General features: G+C 37.1%; 4 protein-coding genes across 4 annotated transcripts; all 4 read left to right on the top strand.

Moving 5' to 3' along the window:
- Positions 1-633: 633 nt before the first annotated feature.
- Positions 634-950, top strand: CBG03052 (the record flags this gene model as incomplete). Its single annotated transcript, XM_002631203.1, has 3 exons — positions 634-707; positions 754-796; positions 843-950. 3 exons carry the CDS (start codon positions 634-636, stop codon positions 948-950), a joined length of 225 nt encoding a protein of 74 aa, XP_002631249.1.
- A 6791-nt stretch (positions 951-7741) lies between these two features.
- On the top strand, positions 7742-11425 carry CBG03053 (the record flags this gene model as incomplete). Its single annotated transcript, XM_002631204.2, has 13 exons — positions 7742-8004; positions 8053-8142; positions 8478-8634; positions 8914-9018; positions 9077-9360; positions 9412-9520; positions 9880-10047; positions 10096-10324; positions 10386-10476; positions 10526-10766; positions 11001-11169; positions 11218-11288; positions 11333-11425. 13 exons carry the CDS (start codon positions 7742-7744, stop codon positions 11423-11425), a joined length of 2070 nt encoding a protein of 689 aa, XP_002631250.2.
- Positions 11426-11629: 204 nt separating this feature from the next.
- On the top strand, positions 11630-13568 carry CBG03054 (the record flags this gene model as incomplete). Its single annotated transcript, XM_002631205.1, has 7 exons — positions 11630-11758; positions 11803-12075; positions 12176-12249; positions 12297-12405; positions 12449-12743; positions 12788-12908; positions 12959-13568. The coding sequence occupies 7 exons, from the start codon at positions 11630-11632 to the stop codon at positions 13566-13568; spliced, it is 1611 nt and encodes a 536-aa protein (XP_002631251.1).
- A 4389-nt stretch (positions 13569-17957) lies between these two features.
- On the top strand, positions 17958-20171 carry CBG03056 (the record flags this gene model as incomplete). The annotated part of the gene is made up of 7 exons (XM_045242304.1): positions 17958-17999; positions 18057-18111; positions 18165-18696; positions 18752-18890; positions 19081-19223; positions 19418-19808; positions 19857-20171. The coding sequence occupies 7 exons, from the start codon at positions 17958-17960 to the stop codon at positions 20169-20171; spliced, it is 1617 nt and encodes a 538-aa protein (XP_045092137.1).
- Between the last annotated feature and the right edge of the window lie 711 nt (positions 20172-20882).

Genomic DNA, 20882 nt, shown 5'->3' with positions numbered 1-20882 from the left:
AAAATATTAGTTTTGCAAGAAGAAGAAGAAGACGCTCTAACACAACTCATTCTCTTCACACCTATTTACAAAACAAAGCTGAACTCATTGTAATAAAGAACAAAATTTGTTTTTCAAAAAAAAGGTGTTGGGTNNTCGGGGTCTCCGCCTCGCTTTTTGGATGTCAGAAAGTGCGCCCTAACTCAAATTCGAACTTTTTTCAAATTTTATAGGGTTTTTATTTTTTCAGCTGTAAATATTTCTCTATGTAATACCTGAATACAAGCATTCTGCGCAGAAATTAAAAAAAATCAGTCAACATTAAATGTTGACGTCATTTGAAGACATATATTTTCCCCCAGCACCTTCCCATGTCAGCGCGTTTTCAGTTATCAGACAAAACTTATGTGACTCAGCTGCCTCTATTCACATTCCACACCCAACCGTTCGTTTTATTTCTGTTGGTTCTTCTCATCTCGTTTCACCACATTCTCTCAAATCATTTGTCTTCGCGTCTGCGTCTCTCTACTTCTGTCTGATTTCTATTCATATATTTGCGGACGAATCGATCATACGCTCATGCGCCCGTTTTAACTGAACCATTCCGCGCGCATTGCCATTATTCCGATTCATATTGATTTTCAGCAGTTCGACATGAACGAAGAGGGCGGATATCTTGGAGCAATGACTTATCAGTGCTTGTACAATCCAGTTATGGAGAAAATCAAGTAATTTTTTGTCGTTAAAACTAAATCTCAATCGGCATGATTTCAGACAGAAGCACCGAGACGATCCAAGAGCTTCTCTTGCACTCAACGTAATTCCATTTTTCACTTTCCGAAGATATATCGATGAATTTCCAGAAACTGCATACTGCATTGACCACCTGTGAGCAAGCGTCTCCATCGTTCCTCTACGACTTCACAAAAGTTCTTCTGGATGACTCGGAGTTGAATTTAAATCTACATTGAATAGACAATAGCGATCATTTTCATACCAAGAAATCTAAATTTTGTCCAGAAAATCCCAATCCACAAAAATAAGTTTCGTTTACTACCGTAATGTTTTTGGGGCAAGGCCTCGAAAATTGACCGGAAGCCGCCCGCGAAATTTTCCAGGTCCCACTTTTTTTAATTCGACAATAATTGCGGATATCACCAACATTTTACCAGTTGATATTTTCTTATAATTTCTCATAGAAATTGAGATAATTGACCTTGAAGTGCTAGCATTTCGCCATTGAGGCTCCGCCGCTGAGCCCCACCTGTTCCAGATAAAGCTTTCCCTGGAGAATTGCTTACTCAGAATCTTCGGGGTCAAAAAACTACAAAAAACTGCAAGGATCATGAATCCGAAGTTCAGAAATCTTCAAACATTCAGTAACTTTCAAAAAAAAAAGTCGAACGAAAAAGTACAGTAATCCTCGTAATGAAATGGGAAGAAATAAATCATAAATTTGAAAAATATAATTTATTGAGGCTGTGAAGAATATCATCCAAAATGTGCTGAAATTTTAACTAAACTACATTATCCGGCGAGGCCTGTTTGAATCTGAATAAATTGAACTTCTCGATTTCTGAATATGTGTTTATTAAACAGTTTTCATCTTCACAATTACACTGAATCGGAATCCGAGGAGACCGAAAATATTAGTTTTGCAAGAAGAAGAAGAAGACGCTCTAACACAACTCATTCTCTTCACACCTATTTACAAAACAAAGCTGAACTCATTGTAATAAAGAACAAAATTTGTTTTTCAAAAAAAAGGTGTTGGGCTCTTTTGTGAGTAACTCTCATTTGTTTTTTTTGCTCAGTTTCGGAGCCCCATTGTAAAATTTAGATATTCCTTGCAAAACAGACTCTTCTCCGTCAACTCAACTTGAATTCTTCTTAATGATAAACTGATACATATGATTTGTGGAAGGGATAAATATTGAACACCCGAAAAACAAGTCACAAGTCATTTCGAACCCATCTCTGCGTCTCCTATTCTCACACGAAATCTCCTCATGTCCACCTCAACTGATCCGTCTTTTCTCATCTCATTCCCGGCTGTCTTCTCGTTGTCTTCCTCTCCGTTTTCTTCCTCAAATCAATAGGAAACTTCTCATCTCACTTCACACCTTTCCATCATTTCGGTGCCACAATTTTCGCTCCAGAGCACATGGCATTCTTTGAAAAAAAAGATCTCGCACTTAATTATTAGTTTCCACATTTCGTTTCCCCTCTCTTTTCAGTCCTTTGAATCATGAGGGAATTGAACGTTGACGGATAGTTCCCTCCATGGCAAAAACTAGTTCCCATAACCTGTAAAATAATGAGGTTGTTCGTTATAAATGCATTCCAGTGTGTCATATGGAATATTTCTTTTGAGGAACAATAAATAGGATCGGCAGACGAACCGGAAATGAAATTTCCGGTGATAAAAAGATTTTGTGTTTCGGCCTTGCTTTCCAGATATATTGAACGTACATTCCCTCATTTTTTTCTTTTTTTGCTGTTTATAAACACATAAAGAAGGAGAAGAAGATTTTGAAAGCACTTTGGTAGAACATATTTCAAGTTACCATAAGTGCTCTGATAGAATCCTGTTCACTTTGAGCTCAATTATCTCGATCGCCATGAAAGATATCAAAAACTAATTAACAAATGAAATATTAGTGATATTATGACAAACATTTTATCAGTTGACCACTTTTTGATATCTCTGGAAAAACCGAGATAATTGAGCTCAAAGTGAGCGTATAAGATGGGCTTCTAAAAGAACAAACACGGTAAAAGAGATTTTATTTATCGAATTGCCATAAGAATTCAAGTGTTACACATTCCGTTTTCAAAGTTCATCTGACCATTAGCATCATTCAGAACCAGTTTCCGATGACGCGAGAGGTCTCACCCAGTTTTTAAGTAATTCAATGGTCACATTCTTCAAATTAACCTAACAGTCTGTAGGAATTTTTTTTCCAAACATTTTCATTCAAAGTTTGATTTGGGTTACTGTAGAATTTCTGCCTTTGAGACATATTAAAGCGTTTATAGTTTCTGCCTGGCAAATGAATAAGAAAACAAGTAGTCCAAATGATAGGGAAGTCACTTCAAGTACCTCTTCTCTCCATGTTAATGGGATCTTTTATTTTCGTTTGGTCAACGTCACTGCTCAAGTTTTTTCGAACTTTGGTTTTCAAAATAAGACTTATTTGTAGATTTATTTAAATGGTTCAGCAAGATGTTACAGTAACCCATCGTTCGGTTTCAAAGTGTAAATTTTAATTTATACCTTGATAGACCAATAATTCCAGCCACATTTCAGAATCCGGTAAATCAATTTTTGCAAAAAAAAAAAAAAACTTCTGAAATTTCACTGATTTCTATCGTACACTTTTTTGACTGCGTCTCACTTATTTATTTTCCATCTCATCTAGAAAAACTATTGTTGATCACAATGGTTATTGGTGTTTCTAAAATTTCAAAATTCCGATTGATCTATTTACATTTAATGGAAAACTTTTTAAATAGTTTTTTTTCTAAAAGTAAACGAATTTTACAAAACTGATTTTCCTATTTATCAAGAAAAAAACTCAGAAGTAGAAGAACGACAAAGACTCCACAGTGGAAAAATTGGAACAAGTAGAATCAAATTTCTTCAGGAATGACCCGAAAAAAATAGTACAGGTCATGTCTCTAATCAAATGAGTGTTGTTTCATTTCTCTATCTTTTGGTCATTTTTCGAGACAACAACACATCTTCTTCTTCTTCTTTTTCTTCTTCTACTCTCCTCTTCTCAACACTCGCCTCTTCTTTTTCCTAATACAAAACTAGTTGTTATTCGGTGTATTTGTACGGGGGCAACACTACAACCAACCCCAACAACCCCTTCTATTTTTCCCATTCTTTTCCATTTTTCTCCCGAAAAAGAAAACTAGGAAAACGAAACATGTTCTTTTCCATTTTTGAGCTCTCACCAACAACTACTATTGCCCTCCAATTACATGCCCTACAACACATACACCCACGGGGCATTCTCTTCTTCTTCTCTACTTCTTTCTTTTTGCTTTTTCTTCTTTTTTTTTTGCTCCATTTCAAAAATAGAATTTAATGAGTCCTCTTCTTCTTCCACCATCCCCTTCCATCGCCTTCTTCATCCCCTCATTTCATTTCATATCCATACATAGTTGTCCTCTATTTGTCCCACTTTTATACATATTGCTCTTGACCTGATTCTGCTACGAAATGCATTGTCAATGGATCTGGAATCGGATCGTTTTCAAGTTTCATGTGAGTTCTTTTTGAAGACAAAACTCGGAAGGAAAGTTGTCGAGGAAGTGTCACTCATTCAATGAACGCTCTTTTTTCAAAAAAAAAAGGAAGCAGAAACCAAAAACTACTTGTTATCTCTTTTGATGGAAAGCATGAAATCAAGTTCTCTTTTTTCTTTAAAGTTCTCAATTTCGGTTTCCAATTGCTCATTTTTGAATAATAAATTACTCTTTTTCTTTGAGATTTCAAGTCTAAAAACTGAGTCTCTGGGCCTAATCAATGTTCTATTCAAATATCTGAAAATGAAGCGCATGATAATTTCTCAATAATACTAGCCGACAAAAAGTTCCTGAACATTTACCGAAAAACCTGTATTAAATGGACTGGTTCTTCTATTGTTCCATGATACCTCAATTTGTCAATTTCATCAAAATTAAGCGAGTTTTTAAACTAATTTACAGTGGCGAGAAGTGGTGAGGAGAATTTTTTCGAACATTCATAACTTAGTTCAAAATTGCTTAATCGACTTGAAAGATTGCATGAGAATAGCTGTAAAATCCAAAAACATAAAAATCGGTTTTTTGAAAATTTATCTTTCTCAGAACTTTCAGAGCAGTTTCAGATGTAACAGTGGTCCGAGAATCCAAAAAAAAATTTTCCCAGAATTTTCTCAGGCTTTGACTTTAGAAGTAACATGATTCTCAGTGTCCAAATATGCACCAAAAAAGTCTTGAAGAATTTTGGAAATCGGGCTCTTGAGTTATGATGCTCAGAAATTGTTATGATGCTCAGAAATTTTTCATTTTTTTCACCTCTAAGGAAAATCTCTGAAATCGAAAAAATTGAGATAACATTTTTTACAATTGTAAAATTTTGAACACCATGTTGATGAACAACTCAAAACACATAATTTGTGAAATTTTGAGCATCAAAAATACATTTTCAGCTGAGTTATGGCAAAAATGCCGACGCATACCTTTTGTGCTCTGAGCATCATAACTCGAGAGCCCGATTTCCAAAATTCTTCTAAACTTTTTTGGTGCATATTTAAACACTGAGAATCATGTTATATCTAAAATCAGAGCCAGAAAAAATTCTGGAAAAAAGTTTTTTTAGATTCTCGAACCACTGTTACATCTGAAACTGCTCTGAAAATTCTGAGAAAGATAAATTTTCAAAAAACCGATTTTTATGTTTTTGGATTTTACAGCTATTCTCATGCAAAATTTCAAAGCAATTGAGCAATTTTTTTCAAAGTTATGAATGTTCGAAAAAATTCTCCTCACCACTACTCGCCACTGTATGTATAATTTTGATATTTCCGGAACATTTATCACTGAAAATGTACGGAAATGTTTAGTTTCAAACAACAGATCGATCTATTAGAGGGACCCTTCTCTTAAAAGGGCCCTTATATTAGAGGGGCCCTTTCTTAAAGGGGTCTTTCGCATACAGGTCTTAGGGTATTTTTTCTAGCGATTCTAAAGTTTTGCATTACCGTAAAACCTGTGTCCCACAATGTCATGTTTGAGCTCAATGATTTCAATTCCTAAGGAAGATATCCAAAATGGGTCAACTGATAAAATGTTTGAGATATTATAATATGCAACTTATCTGTTGACAACATTTTGTATCTTCGACAGGAACCGAGATAAACTGGCTCGAAGTCAAAAGTTAGGGGCTCTTCTGATACATGTTATACGGTATATTTTCTAGTGATTCTAAACATCCAGTGTTTTTTAGTTTTGTTTCAGTTAAAAAAATCATAATTTTTTCTGATATCCATCAAAAAAGAATTTCCAGTTTCCACAGAACTTTTATTTTTAAGTTTTGCAATTTTTGGAAGTTATCTTCATCCTTATGAGGACTTTACTTTTGCTTTTCTTCCATCTTTTTTCAAACGAATTCTGAGAATCTGAAAAACCTGCAATTATATTTTTCCGATTTATTTCCTCTTACTCTTTTTGGAAACACTACCATTCATTCTTTGGTGTTACTTTGAAAGAAATATAATTGAATCATTTCTTTTATCAGGAACAAATTATTTAAAAAGTACAAGTTCTCTCCGATAAGACTCTTCATGTTATGTTTCATCATCGCGAACGGTTTTTTTTCTGAAGAAGAGAAATAGACATACTTGTAAAATTCCGGGCCGGGCCGGGCCTGAGGAAATTTTCAAGGCCCGGGCCGGCCCGGAAGGCCCGGTTTCAAAAATTCTGTACATTTGAGCCAAATTTTGAGCTCTCAATATAATTTTTTCCATTTTTTTTCGTATTTCGAATTGTTTGTCTGTCTGATCAAAAAAGATCGAAAAACTCGAAAAAAATATAGAGAGAATGAGAGACTGCAAAATAAAAACTATACAATTTTCAAAAACGATTTCCATATTCATTGTTCCGTCTATGGAAAAAAGAGTTTTGAAATACACAATATTTGTATTTTTATTGATGTCACAAAACGAAACCGATCTTTTTTTTTTCTTGCCGCTCACTCTTCTTTCTGTTCAATTTTATTGTCTTGTGGTGTTCGGAGACGAAATTTTCGAACAACTCGTACGCGATTTTCAGAACTTTGTAGTTATCTTTTTGATAAATAAGGCTCGTCACTTCGAAACCGCGACACTTCGAAGCCAGTCAGTTTGAAACCGTGGTTATACAGGCGAATGGATGAGTCTCAGATTACAAACACGATGTTAGAGTTTTCAACTTTGATTTTCTTATAGAACACTTTCTGAAAATCGAAAAAAATCCAATGATTAATCTTTTCAAAAAATTCGAATTTTTCGATTTTCAGAATGTGTTCTATCAGAAACAGCATTTTGAAAACCCTAAAATCGTTATGGTAGTCTGAAATTTACACATTAGCATGTATCACTACTTAACAGTATCTCAAAAAGCGAAAAAAAATCCTAGAATTTCCCTTTTTTATCTTTCTAGTTTCTCATTTACCATGTTTACCGTAAAACATTTAATAGAAGAGCTCCTAACTTTTAACTTTGAGCCAATTTATCTCGGTTCCTGTCGAAGGTACCAAAAAGTTGTTAACTAATAAACTGTTTATTATAATAACACAAACATTTTATCAATTGATACATTTTGATATCTTGCATAGGAATTGAGATAACTGAGCTCTAACTTGACAATACTTCTATCACCGGTTTTACGGTAATAAACAAAAGTCCTTCTTCCCTACAAATTCGGTAGTTCTGAAATTCTAATTTTGCCGTTTCTTACCAGCCTTACAAAAACTATACAATCTTTCGGAACAGTAGTTGTTTTTAATTAGAAAACACTGCTTCTTTCCTCTCCACAATCTTTTTCTCTCCTCCCTGTTGACAAACAAACAAAAAGTTGTGTCTGCGTCGACCTATATATTTTTTGATCCTTTTTTTCACTCGAAATTATCGCAAGTTTTTTGTGCTCAACAACTCCATATATTTTTGTGTTTGTTTCCCTTTTTCGCCCTCTCCATCTCTCGACCTCTATACTGTCTAGGATAGACGAAATGCATCTCTCTCCGGAGAGTCTTTATTTACGTTTCTTTCTCCTCCCACTTCCTTTTTTTTGGCTCTCTGTCACCTTTCCCGAAAAAAAAACGTGTTGGGAACTCCATCCTATAACTGGTCAGATGGTTCTGGTGTTTTCTGAAAATGGAAGTATTCAGATGAAAAATGACCGGAAGTACTGGTATTTTCTACTGGCACTTGGAACACTTGCCCTTCTCAATGCACTAGTCTCCACTATCACAAAACCTATGGAACTGATGCAGTAAGAGAAATTTGAGCTTTTTGGATTTGAAAAATATTAATTTTTCAGTCATTTCTCAGTTATCAATATCCACTGGATCAACACAATTATCTTCTTGGCTGGGCTTTCTCCGTTCATTTTCCCACAAAAAACTTTGAAGTAAGTCTTTTCAATAAGACTTTATCAGAAGGGTCCCGGTTACTGTAAGAGATATCAAAAATTTTTGAACTTTTTTTTAGTTGTCATTCGATTACAAGTTCACAAAATGTTTCACACTTCCAAAATGGAAAAATCGATTGAAAAACCCATCTTTTCAAAATACCGTAGAACCTGTAATAGAAGGGCCACCTGACTTCAAACTTTGAGCCAATTTATCGTGATTCTTTTAAAAGATATTAAAAAGCTATCAACTAATAAATTATTTATGAAAATATCACAAACATTTTATCAGTTAACATATTTTTTATATCTTGCGTATGAGCCAACTGTTTTAGATCTGAAACTGCCATAGTCGTTGTCAACGTGCTCAGCTTCTGCATTTGCGTCAGTTGTGCGTTTGCAGACCTTGGAAATCTAGCCATCAAAACATTTGGAACTCCAAACAACACTGGAATACTCTCTAATTTTATCAGCGATGATGAAATTGAAACGGTTTGTTTTTTTTTAAAGCAAATCTTCTAGAATTTTAAAAACTTGAATCTTATACCTTGAAGGAAATCCCCCAGCCATCGAAGGAAATATCGGAGCATCTTGCCAAGTTGGCCCAGAAATTTGTTAGTTTGTTAGCCGTATAACACATTTGCTTCAATGCTTTATCTCACTTGATTCGTGTCTTGTCCGTCTGAAATTGTCGCTTGAAAATGCCTCTCCTCGCTGGGCTAACTAATCTTTGGCTTTTTTAAGACTTTTCTGATCTGCTAAATATTTCAGAGAGACCATCTGTTTGCATACAACTGTCTAGATTTGGCAATATGCGTTCTTGCCGCATGCATGTCTCATAAACTGATTGTCAATCGTATCGAGGCTTCTCCGAATGTACATTTGTCAGTTTACTTTCTCTTGCCTTCTCCCCCTTATTCAAATATTTTTCCAGACTGATAGTCGCCGCTTCCAAGGCTATGGAGTTGCACTGATTATCATGACAGTCACTGGATTAGCAAATCATATGTGGCAACGACTTATCATGGTGAATCACAAGCAGGCAATATTTCTGGACATGCACACAATTGATGAGTTCTCTTGGCTTGTTATCAATTTGGCTACCGGAGTTTTTGTGTTTTTGTCTTCAAGATCAAATCAAATCATTCAAAGTACATCGTTTGTTTTGTCTGGGGCAACTATTTATCCCTCATTTTTCTATGCTTGGCTGGATTATAGGTAGGTTTTCGATGTTTTGGAGAAAACCTAATGAAGAATCTCTAATTTCAGAATCATGACATCTGCACACTCAAAGTTCCTCTTCCGTCAAGCCATCACCTCTTTGATGATCGCAATTCCCCACATGTTTGTTCTTCTGACCATCTTTCTTACATTCATTGTGAGTTTTATCTGGAAAATTATTACTGTAAAATTTGTAATAGAAGGGTCCCTCTAATAGAAGGACCCTCCGATAAGGGTCGGAAAAGTAGAAGGGCCCCTTTCATAATGTGTTGTTTGAAATTAAAAATTTCCGTACGTTTTCAGTGAAAAATATTATTAGTTGCAACACTCTTTTTTGATGAAAAAATTGCTCAATTTTGGTGAAATTTGATGAATTTTCATAAACTTTAAATATTGATTCACAAAATTTGTCGATGAAAATTTTCGAAAAAAATGGCCGGAAAAACAAGGGCCCTGTAATAAGTGGAAGTGGAAAGGCCGTCAATGGAAGGGCTGTCATCTAAAATCCATTTTCAGATGACCAGAAGAGATGCCACGCGTGTTCAGCTGACCCATTTGAACAAAGTGATCTTCATGGGCTTCTCAGTTTTCTTCCTAACCATTTCCCTTTCTCTGGTCAATGTCAATTTGTATGCACTATTCACCAAACAATTCTACAAAATCTTCCACAGCAGCGAGCAAAAAGTAATTTTCAAAATTATCAATACCTTTTTGTAGTCCCATCATTTTCAGCTCCCATTTCTCACTGCATTCATGTCTCTTTTCACTGGATTGAGTGTGGCTACCAAGTTCAATTACATCACGATTGCTGCTTCTTTAGTCATTGGAATTCTAGCTATCAACGCAACATATCTCCACATCTTTTCCTACATCTACCTTCAATTTAACGGGTATTTCATTGATGGCACGAGCTCCGAGTTTTTGGTTTTACCAGCAGACAAATATGATAATGGGACTGAAAGTGAGTGGAACAGTTAAATTAATTAATAAATCAAATAAAATTATGAACCATACATTTTCAGCTTCGAGTGTGCACACAATAGAAACCTCATTAAATGTGTTATCATTCATTGGATCCAGTGTTCTTGTTTTGTTTTTGGCATACTTGGCAAGGTAAAAAGCCAAGTTTTTCAAACCTATTAAACTTTTGAAAGCTTTCTAGAACCGCCCTCCCACCACCGGACAACACCGAAGAATCCACAGAAGAGATTTTAGTGAAGAAGAAACACGAGAAAAGTGTGTTAGGACTCGGAGTGGTTATGCTCTTCTCAGCAGTTTTCGTGCTGTCTCTGGCCTTCTACGTCTTCTTCCGAACCAAAAGTCCTCATCCACTAGTCACTATTTATTCTCAATTATTCCATGTGGTTCTTGCCCTTTCGATCACTTCATATGCTTTATTTCAAGTAAGGAAACTTTCCCACTCACACCGCTAACTTGGAGTTGATGTATCTCAGTTTCTGTAAAAGAAATCAAGAAGGGGCCAACTGACAAAATGTTTATCATAATGTCAGAACTGTTTTGTCAGTTAACTAATTTTTGATATCTTTCCCAGAAGCCTAGATATATAGGCTCAAAGTTAAAAGTTGGGCTGGCGTTTATTAGACTGTTTAGGATAAGGAAACATCGATTTTTTTCAGGTGCTGGTAGCAGAACATTTGTCTCGATTCCCAATTCTCAGTTGTGCTCTCATCATTTTATCAGTTATCAGAGCGTTAGACATTCTGACTCAAATCGATTACAAAGATATTGGAAACCAACCACTTACATGGACAATACACGCCCTTGTGGAGTATATGGCAATGTTCTGTAAGTCTTAAATATGAGTCTACAGATAAGAGTTATAAATAATTTCAGTCCACTTTGCCACCATTGCTATTGTATTCCGAATTGAAGGAGCTGGTCGACCTCTCATCGAACCTGCTGAGGTACTTTGGATCTTTATTCCTCCTCTATAAAATTTATTTTCCAGATCCCTATGTCGTTCGAAAATCCACTTGGCAATGCTACAGATGAAAACGGGTATATTATGCTCCGAACTGCAGAAAATGAGCAAACAGATTAACCTATATCAACGCTAGTCATCTAATTTAGTCATAATATAATTGATAGTCATTCCCTATGTTTCATCCCTTCTCCTCCAAGTTTTCCACCCGAATGATCTCATCACGTGTTGCCAAAACAGAATCCTTATGAACTTGTCGCTAATATTTTTATATCAAACTTTGTGAATAAAACTGGTTTATTTTGTTATTGGTTCTGTTTAAAAATGGCAGCAACAATCGCCCCGGTCGTAGCAACTCCAGCGACTCCAGCTGTTCTGACGCCGCCAGCTCCGAAGCCAAAAGAAAAGGGACCTGCGTGTAAATTATCTACTATCATAAACGGGCAATTTGTGGTAAATTCAGAATAGAGAGTTTATGTATTAAAATCCTTGTCCAGATGGTCCAAATGATTGGCAAAGGTGGATACGGAGTGGTCTACGAAGTGATTCGTCGTGACTCTCCGAACGTCCGATTCGCCTGTAAAGCCGAGCTGGCACTAGCACATAATAATCTGAAAACAGAATGGGATCTGATGACATTACTAAAGGATAACAAATCGAAACATAACATTATCGGCGTTGAATTGGGAAGTGAGAGGAATTACAACTACATCATCATGCATCTTGTCGGTCCATCGTTAGCCGACTTGAGGAAGAATATTCCGAATAAGGTAGGTCAAATTGGGTGATTTTTTATATGGGGCTATGTACAGTAATGGAAATTGGACTCAATTTCCTGGTTCTTCCGAAATAAAACCAATTTCATTTCAGTCATTCACCTTGTATACTACAACGGTTTGTGGAATTCAGTGCTTCGATTCGTTGGTGGAAATTCAAAGACTTGGGTAACTGGTATAATTCAGTGTGCCGTTTGACCTAATTCTCTTTCCAGATACATTCATCGAGATGTCAAACCATCAAATTTTGCAATTGGAGTGCTTGGTTCGGATGAAGAGAAATTGGTTTATGTTTTGGATTTTGGATTGTGCCGGAATATGTTTGTAAGTTTATTCTTCTGACTCCCCATATTTCTTATGAGTTCAGAACAAAAGCAAAGAGCTTCGAAAGCCACGTATGAAAGCTCCATTCCGCGGGACCATTCCTTATTGTTCTCTGAATATTCACCAGAGAATGGAACCGGGACGTCACGACGACTTCTGGTCACTTCTCTACATGATGATCGAGTTTCATTTGTCTGACTTGCCATGGGAAAATATGACAAAAGAGAACACGAAAAAAGAAAAAGAGTCGAAAATTGATTCACTTTTGGGGAAATGTCCACTGGAATTTCAGATGATTCGCTGCTATCTGACGTCTTTGTGTTATTCAAGAGAACCTGGTCAGGGAAAAACTTTATATTTTCACAGATTCTGATGTTTTTAGATTACGCGAAAATTCGGGGAGTTTTATGTCAAATCATGATTAAGAACAAGTTCACTCCGGATATGCCACTGGATTGGCAGAATGGGGGACCGTATGAAAACATTTTCAAGCCTCTGGCAGCGTTCGTTTCATAAGCCTCACTTCTCATAATCGATTTGTGTTTATTTCCAGAGTGGTGAAACATAAAAAAAGTAAGAAGAAAGTGGATCTATCAGAACTGCTAGATCTTCCAAAACCAGGAACAGCCCCGCTGTACACGATGAGAGACTTCCCAACACCGGGTGAACAAGAACAGCCAAGAGATGAATCCGTGTCCAAAAGTGATGACACAATTATCGAAAAAGAAGGGCCGCCTCCAGCTCCGAAACCCATTCCAAAACCAACTATTTTGCCGGCGCCAGTCCTCAAAAACTCGAATGAGAATCATCACAAAGCAGGCACAACTATCAGCGTTAAACCAACAACACCTGCTCAACGTTCCACTGGAGAACACAACAGTCTCAAACCGTTGGCTCCAACTGGTCCGGGTGCTCGTTCTCCAACTCATCATTTGAGTTTGAAGCCATTGACAGCAGTTCCTCAACCACCCACTACTATCAAGCAAAGTGTTAGAAGAGTGCCTGTACATCGTCACAAATCAGATAATGATTCTGTAAAACCAGGTGCCGTGTCGAAGCATAATCCGACTACGATGACTGCCAAAGTTCAACATCCGACACCGCCGTTTAATGGATCAGTGGCGGCTCCCGCTATGATGATTCCTCCAACGCCTAGAAAATGATTGATTTGAACTTTGTGAATAAATTAATTGTCTGAAAGTATTCTATTTGCAATTTTTTGTTTTGAAAAAAACTAATAGTAAGAAATAACATCTCAACTCTGTTGTCTTGTAACTTCTGGTTTGGACGGATAGTTTTGGACGGATATTGGTCCAGTTCTGGCCAGAGCTTGCCCAAAAACGGCTGTATAGCGGGCCATGGATAGATTCTGGTCGGAACCTAGGTCCCAACCTTGTCATTAGTTTGTCGGAGTTTGTTAGGTTTTAGTATCAGTCTTATCTGAAATCTAACCAACCAGACCAGAGTCCGATCATAATAAATTTCTGTTCTAAAGGAAAAAACATCTTTATTAGATTACGGGTACTGTAAGCGAAGGCAAGAGGTTTAGTCCCGGACGGGCGTAAACCTATTCAAACATCCTAGAACTATGAGGTCAGATATTGGTAAATTAAAAATCTTGGAAGTTCGAAAGCTAAAAAAACTAAAGAATTATTTTTCAGATCAAAATCTTACTCCTTTTCTGAATTTTTGAATTCCTGAATTTCTAAATTCTTAAGCTTTCCATTTTCTATTTTCCGAACTTAGGGAATCTGGAATTATGAAATTACGCTTTTGCGAATTTTGAAAATTCAGAATTCAAGTGTTTCCAAAGTTGAGAAGTTGAGTACTTGGAGATTTAGATTTGTCCGATCAGAAGTTAACGTCCGAGTAGTTCAAAAATTCTACAGGTTCACTGTGCATACAAACTCTGCAAAGAAGAGATCCATTAATACCTTAGGCTCCATATGTCCTTCCTTGAATCTATTAGTCCCTCTTGTTCAAGTGTCAAAACACCACGTGTTGCGATGTTGCACTTTAGTTATACAACCTACCAATTACAATAGAATGGAATTCAAAAGAAGAGAGGAGGGCTCGTTCCTTCCCGAATCGTCTTCTTTCTCTCGAGAAGGCGTCGATGAATACAAAAGAAAACGAGCGTTATACGATCGAGTCTGCCCATCATGACTATTGTTGGAAAGGGACGGTTGCGTGTGTGCAAGGGCAGGAACGACCCCTCTCTACCTTCGGTCACTAATTACAGTGTGCAAGGACGAATCGGATGAACGAATGAACGAAAAAAGAAGACTTTTGAAGAAGAAGAATAAGAAGAGGATGATGACAGGAAAGAATACATTAAACAAATCAACTTGAAATTCGCGCGTCCATATTGTTTTGCGCAAATTGAGAGGAACCTCTCAGAGGATCATGCATGTTTTATGGTATTAAGAGTCCGTCTCGAGAAAGAGAGAAAAGCGAGGATGGACCTTGAGGAAAGGTGGTGAATGATATATGGGTATGTGGAATAGATGGGAAAAGGTTACTGTAGGGAATCCCTGAGAAAATTTGGTTCAAGCTTGTTTTGCTTGTTCGTGGAGAAACTTACTGTAAACATTCTGATAGAGTGCCACACTAACTGTCAAAGTTAAACTTATATATCTCGGTTCCTCTAAAAAGATATCAAAAAGTAGTCAACTGAGAAAATATGCATCATAACATTAACAATGTTTTGTCAGTTGACCCCATTTTGATATCTTTTACAGGTAATTAGATATTAGGTTGGCGGGAAAGTCTTTGTCACTTTTTCAATAGTTTATTTCTCAAAGAAAAAATAACCGAATAATTAATTATATTGTCCATCATTATCAACAACATGTCTCCAACGTTCCCTCAATTTATGGATTCCATTGCGGTAGAATCCAGCCGGGCGTGAGGCAACGTATTGTTTGAGTGCCGCTTCGACCGCTCCACGGGAATTGAAGCTTCTTCCTTCGAAGGCACGTGTCATATCGCCAAATAACCAATAGTCGGAAGGAGCAAGATCAGGAGAATACGGGGGGTGAGGGAGAACATTCCATCCATATCCCATCAGCTCCTGCTTCACTTGTTTCGAAACATGTGGGCGAGCGTTATCATGTTGATAGTACACTTTCTTGTCTTTCAGGGCCGAACGGTCGACTGCTTTCTTGAGGTTTCGTAGTTGAGTAGTGTAGAGGTCTCCAGTTATTGTTTTGCCCTCGGGCAGAAGTTCCCAGTAGATGGGGCCGTCCACTCCCCACCACACAGAGAGCATAACTTTTTTCGGATGAAGGTCGGGTTTTGGGACATCCTGTGGGCTCTCTCCTTCTCCAACCCACTGGGATTTCCTGTGGTGATTATCGTAGAAGACCCACTTCTCATCTCCGGTTATTAGCCGGTCCAGCCATCGATCGCCCGCGTGGAGAGTGAGAAGAGTAATCGAATCGTCGACTCGGCGGTCAAGGTTGGCTTGAGTCAGGTGATGAGGTATGAATCGACCAAAAAGTTTTCTCATTCCAAGAGACTTCAAACCTTCAAGGACTGTGCTATGGTGAACTCCGAATGTGACAGCTAGTTCACGGCTAGATTGAAATGGATCCGATTGCAATGCGTGCTTCAGCTTGTCCAAATCCAACTCACGGGGTCTCCCAGAGCGATCCTTTTCATCGAGCGAGAAGTCACTTTTTCGAAACGATGGAACCAATTGCGAATAGTATTGTAGTGAGGGGCATGTGTGTTGTACACATTCTTCAAGAAAGTTTCCGAATCCTTCATCGTGGTGTGAGATAGGAAGAGGTAAATCAAAACATGTCTGATGTGAATAGCAGTGGGAACAAACATATCGTTTCAATTACAGATGAGGAGCAGGGAAGGAGATGGGGACTTGTTTATATGGAAGGTTCTTATCACCTTGTTATTCACTAGAGTCGATATCATACACAGCCTCCATATACGAGAACAGTGATTAAACAAACAGAGTGACAAAGACTTTCCCGCCAACCTAATATATATATATATATATATATAGGCTCAAAGTTGTATGGACTTCTATTAGATTGTATACGGTATGATAAATGCAAATCATGGACAGAACGAAAGCCTGCAAAATACTTTGTGCTGAGATAATAGTTTGGGTTAACAATCACATATTTGAAGACTTTTGCATTCTGAAACTTTTTCAGTAATAAATTTTTGTTAAAATGTTTCAAAATTTTAAGTTCCAGGAAGTTAGTCTCGGCATTGTTTTTTATTTTGGTTCAAGTAGTTTCTCTAGCTTTTTGCGACTATAAGCTCATTTATCTTGATTCCTGTGAAAGATATCAAAAATGTTCCAACTGATAAAATGTTGGTGATATTATGATACCTTTTTTTTTAATTGAGAAATAACTGATATCTTTCACAGCAATCGAGATAACTCGACGGTCATGATAGGCTTCTTTTAGAGAAAAACGGTACTTGAAGGCTCTTGAATTTTGAACAACTTCCACTTCATTTTGGCAACATCATCATAATAGTTTGAACTATTCGGAAACTTTCTAAACTCTCTTTTGAATATAGTTCATCAAGAGTGCCTACTTACCTACTTTCTGTACTTATTCGTTGATCATCCTCTGAACAACTCCCCTCGATTCTCCGGATGCACGAAAACGTCGATATTCATTTCATTTTAAAAGAGAAAAGAAAAGGAAAAGAAAACTAGGTCTAGGAGTTGCACAAACAGTTTGTCTTCTTCTTCTTTTTCGTCCACATCATCTTCATCTCCATATTCATTCCACACCAATTTTCTTCGTCATTCAAACAAGGCGACACAAGTGGGCGGAGTCTGGTTTCGCGGAGAGAAGACGTAACCTCTTTAGACACGCATTTCCCCTCCGCATGCCTCCGGCGAGTACAGTTCTGTTAAGTTTGCACTCGTAAATGATCTTGTATTCCATACTGCTTCTTGTAGTTACATTTTCGGTAGGTTTCCAATTTTCGATCAACTTTTTGGAATGATAAAACTTAACTGCCATGTTTATTGTCAAGTTTTAGCAGATTCCGAATTTTTGAGAATCAAAAAATCGTCTAAATATTTGCCATCGTCTGTTTACTCCTGTTTTAAAACCTTTCGTTTTATTTCTTCTAATTGGAGGTCACTTCTCATAAAGATTGAATTCGTCCCATGTTAGGATAGCTACCGTAAAACCTGTAATAGAAGGGCTCTCTACACTGTCAAGTTTGAACTAATTTTTTTCTTGGCTCCTATGCAAGATATTAAAAATGTGTCAACTGATAAAATGTTTGGTACGTTATGATCAACAATTAATCAATGGACTACTTTTTGATCTATTTCACAGGAATCGAGCAAATTGACCTTGAAGTTGACAGTTTGAGTGCCCTTCCACTAGAGGAAATACGGTAAAATAAAACGTTATGTTTTTGGTAGAGAACGTTCAAAATTCTTTTGAAAACTGCCAATTTTCTTTAGCCTAACAAAACCAGTCTTCATTGAACTATAAAATTTTCTTACTATCTTTTTTTTGCTTTTTTGCGGTTCGAAAGTTGTTTTATGTTTTATGCTCATATTAAGGTTTCAATACGTAGATCAATCTATAAAAGTAGGCTCTATTCAATTTTTAAAAAAGTTTTCTCTTCAAAGCATTCAATTCTTCCAGGCAACAGAATCCAACGGAGCAAAAAGTCAGTCAACATTTGACAATGCGATAATTGGTGGGTATCTCTTCCTCCGTTCTCCAATCATACCTTTGTTTTGTTTTCTCCAGGTCAACCATCCATTTCGTGTCAACGTGACCGAATTGTGATCGAAGTGATCACAGAACGGCTATTCACTGGAAAAGTGTTCGTCAAAGGAGACTACGCGAATCCGCAATGCACAAAAACCTTTCGGAATGGAGTAGTGACCAGTGACAAGCCTCTCGAGGAACCATTTCTTGGAACGGTCAAAAAGTCGAGAGAGCCGTATGTGGAGGATCAAAGGTCAACTACGAAAACTCTTTCTGATGGAAGAGAGCCGATTTTTGAATTAGATTCGACCACTGAGCCGAGGAAAACATTCGAAACTCATGAAAATGAGCTTCCTCCGAATATAGCGGCAGCATTCCTGTTGCCTCGACGGAACCTGACGGCGGAATCTTTAAAATCTGATTCAGATGAGGGAGAATGGCAAGGAATAGGAGGAGTTTCGACGGGCGGAAACGCAGTTTTTGGAGGAACTCGTGGAGAAGAGTTGAGAGTTTTCGGAAAAGGAGGAGGTTCTTCTGCAACACCAAGGGGACGACCAGCAACAACTGCATCGTGAGTTTTTGCATAGACTCCAAGCTGTTCAGAGCTGATATTTCTGTAAATTCAGACCCTTAGCATCCTCAAACTGCCCACCTCCAACAACATGTGCGCCTTGTGTTTGTGAAGAAAGACGAACTCGTCGAGCTACAAATTCAATCCGTTTGGAAGTTCCTCTCAATTCCTGTAATACAAAACGTGACAGGAAGGTAAGCTATATTTTCCTTGCTGCTTTCTGGAATCGCTTATTATGTGCCAATTATGCGTCAACATATTCTGCTTGATCCGGTTTTTTTTCGAAAGCGTTTCCATACAAACATTGAACTACTAGAAGTGTGCGTGTTTTTCAAGGACACTTTTCTGGGATTCACTTTCTGGGTCACGTCTTCTTTTTTTCAGTTAAATCCTCCATCTGTGGTCGTATCCTTGATTGCTGTCGTTTCGTTCCATGACAGTTTTATCACAAAGTTGGACAAAGCGTATCATATCCAATGCGCTTATGCCGAAGCTGAGAAGACAGTCAGTACGGATTTGGACGTCAAGTGAGTTGGGTCAGAAAATTGGGACAGAAAATTGGGTGAAGTTTGAAACTGAAATATATGTCTTTATAGCAAAACTGCAGAGAGCTATTCTTGAGTTTAGTGATTAAAAACTGTCAGTATGAAATGTTTCTGACAACCCCCAATTTTTGGAAACTTAAGGGGCATTCAAAAAAGTTTTCATTGAAACTTTTCAGCATGAACGATGAACACGAAATCAACGGAACCATGGAACCCCCATCATGTGATTATCTAATCTCTGATAGCAATGGTAACTCTGTTCAAAATAGTCTCGTCGGAGAACTTGTTCGACATCAATGGACATGTAAAGGAGGAATGGCTAGTAAATTGAAAATGCTCATCCATCAATGTTTTGTGAAAGATGGAGCAGGACAACAGTTCGAAGTGATTGATGAACATGGATGTACTCTCGATCGGCTGATGCTTCAGACGCCAACCTATTCAGCAGACGGGATGACTGCCCAAGTGGATGCCTACATCTTCAAGTTCCCTGATAGATCAACGGTTGATTTTAGATGCACTATAACTTTTTGTTCGGTGGATGATGCGGAGTGTCTTGAAATGACGGTGCGCTTTTCAATTTTAATTTCTGTATCAAACATGAATATTTTGTAGCCACCAAAATGCAATCTAAGCAACAATTCGCTTCGAAGAAAGAGATCTACGAAGGGATTGTCATCCATGTCACTTCACGCCAACAGTCTTACTGTATTTGATATAGATTCTTCAAAATCGGATAACAGTCAACTGCTTCATTCCTCTTCCTTCCTTCGAAGCTCACTGAAGGATTACGAACAAACTTTCTGCGTTTCTGTAGCTAGTTTTGGAATTTTGATATCTGCCTCAACATTCTTCGCAACTATTTCTATTGCTGTCATTGTCAGCTACTTCGTTCTTCGTTTTAATCATAAGTTACTAATTGTCAATTAATATTTAGTTTACAATTTTTCCAATGGATCTTTTCTCTTCTTACTTCTCTCTTGTTTCTTTTCGGGTACTGTTTCCTTTTTGCGTTTTTAATGATGTTGTGAATAAACTTTCGTTTTTGTGTTTTTATGGAAACTGGGTCAAGTCAACAGGTCTGGAGTTACCTTTGAAAAACTCCCGGGATTATTTTGGACAGATGTGAAAAAAGAAGGTTTTACGGAAAATACCGAAAATTTACAAGTTTTTTACAAAACAGGTCTTCCGGGAAGATGGACACCCAGTAATTTTTTTAAACTCTAATTACATTTATTCAATCTAAAACAGTTAAGCACATCCGGACCTCGCTCTGAGATTTTGAAATACTGGGATTCTGAGATTCTGAGATTCTGAAATTCTGAGATTCTGAGATTCTGAAATTCTGAGATTCTGAGATTCTGAAATTCTGAAATTCTGAAATTCTGAAATTCTGAGATTCTGAAATTCTGAAATTCTGAAATTCTGAAATTCTGAAATTCTGAAATTCTGAAATTCTGAAATTCTGAAATTCTGAAATTCTGAAATTCTGAAATTCTGAAATTCTGAAATTCTGAAATTCTGAAATTCTGAAATTCTGAAATTCTGAAATTCTGAAATTCTGAAATTCTGAAATTCTGAAATTCTGAAATTCTGAAATTCTGAAATTCTGAAATTCTGAAATTCTGAAATTCTGAAATT

This window comes from Caenorhabditis briggsae (genome assembly GCF_000004555.2).
Source record: "Caenorhabditis briggsae complete genome, chrII, whole genome shotgun sequence".
In the NCBI taxonomy this organism is placed as follows: Eukaryota; Metazoa; Nematoda; class Chromadorea; order Rhabditida; family Rhabditidae; genus Caenorhabditis; species Caenorhabditis briggsae.
Note: the sequence above shows the minus strand (reverse complement) of the source record. Positions and strands in the feature narration are given on the sequence as shown.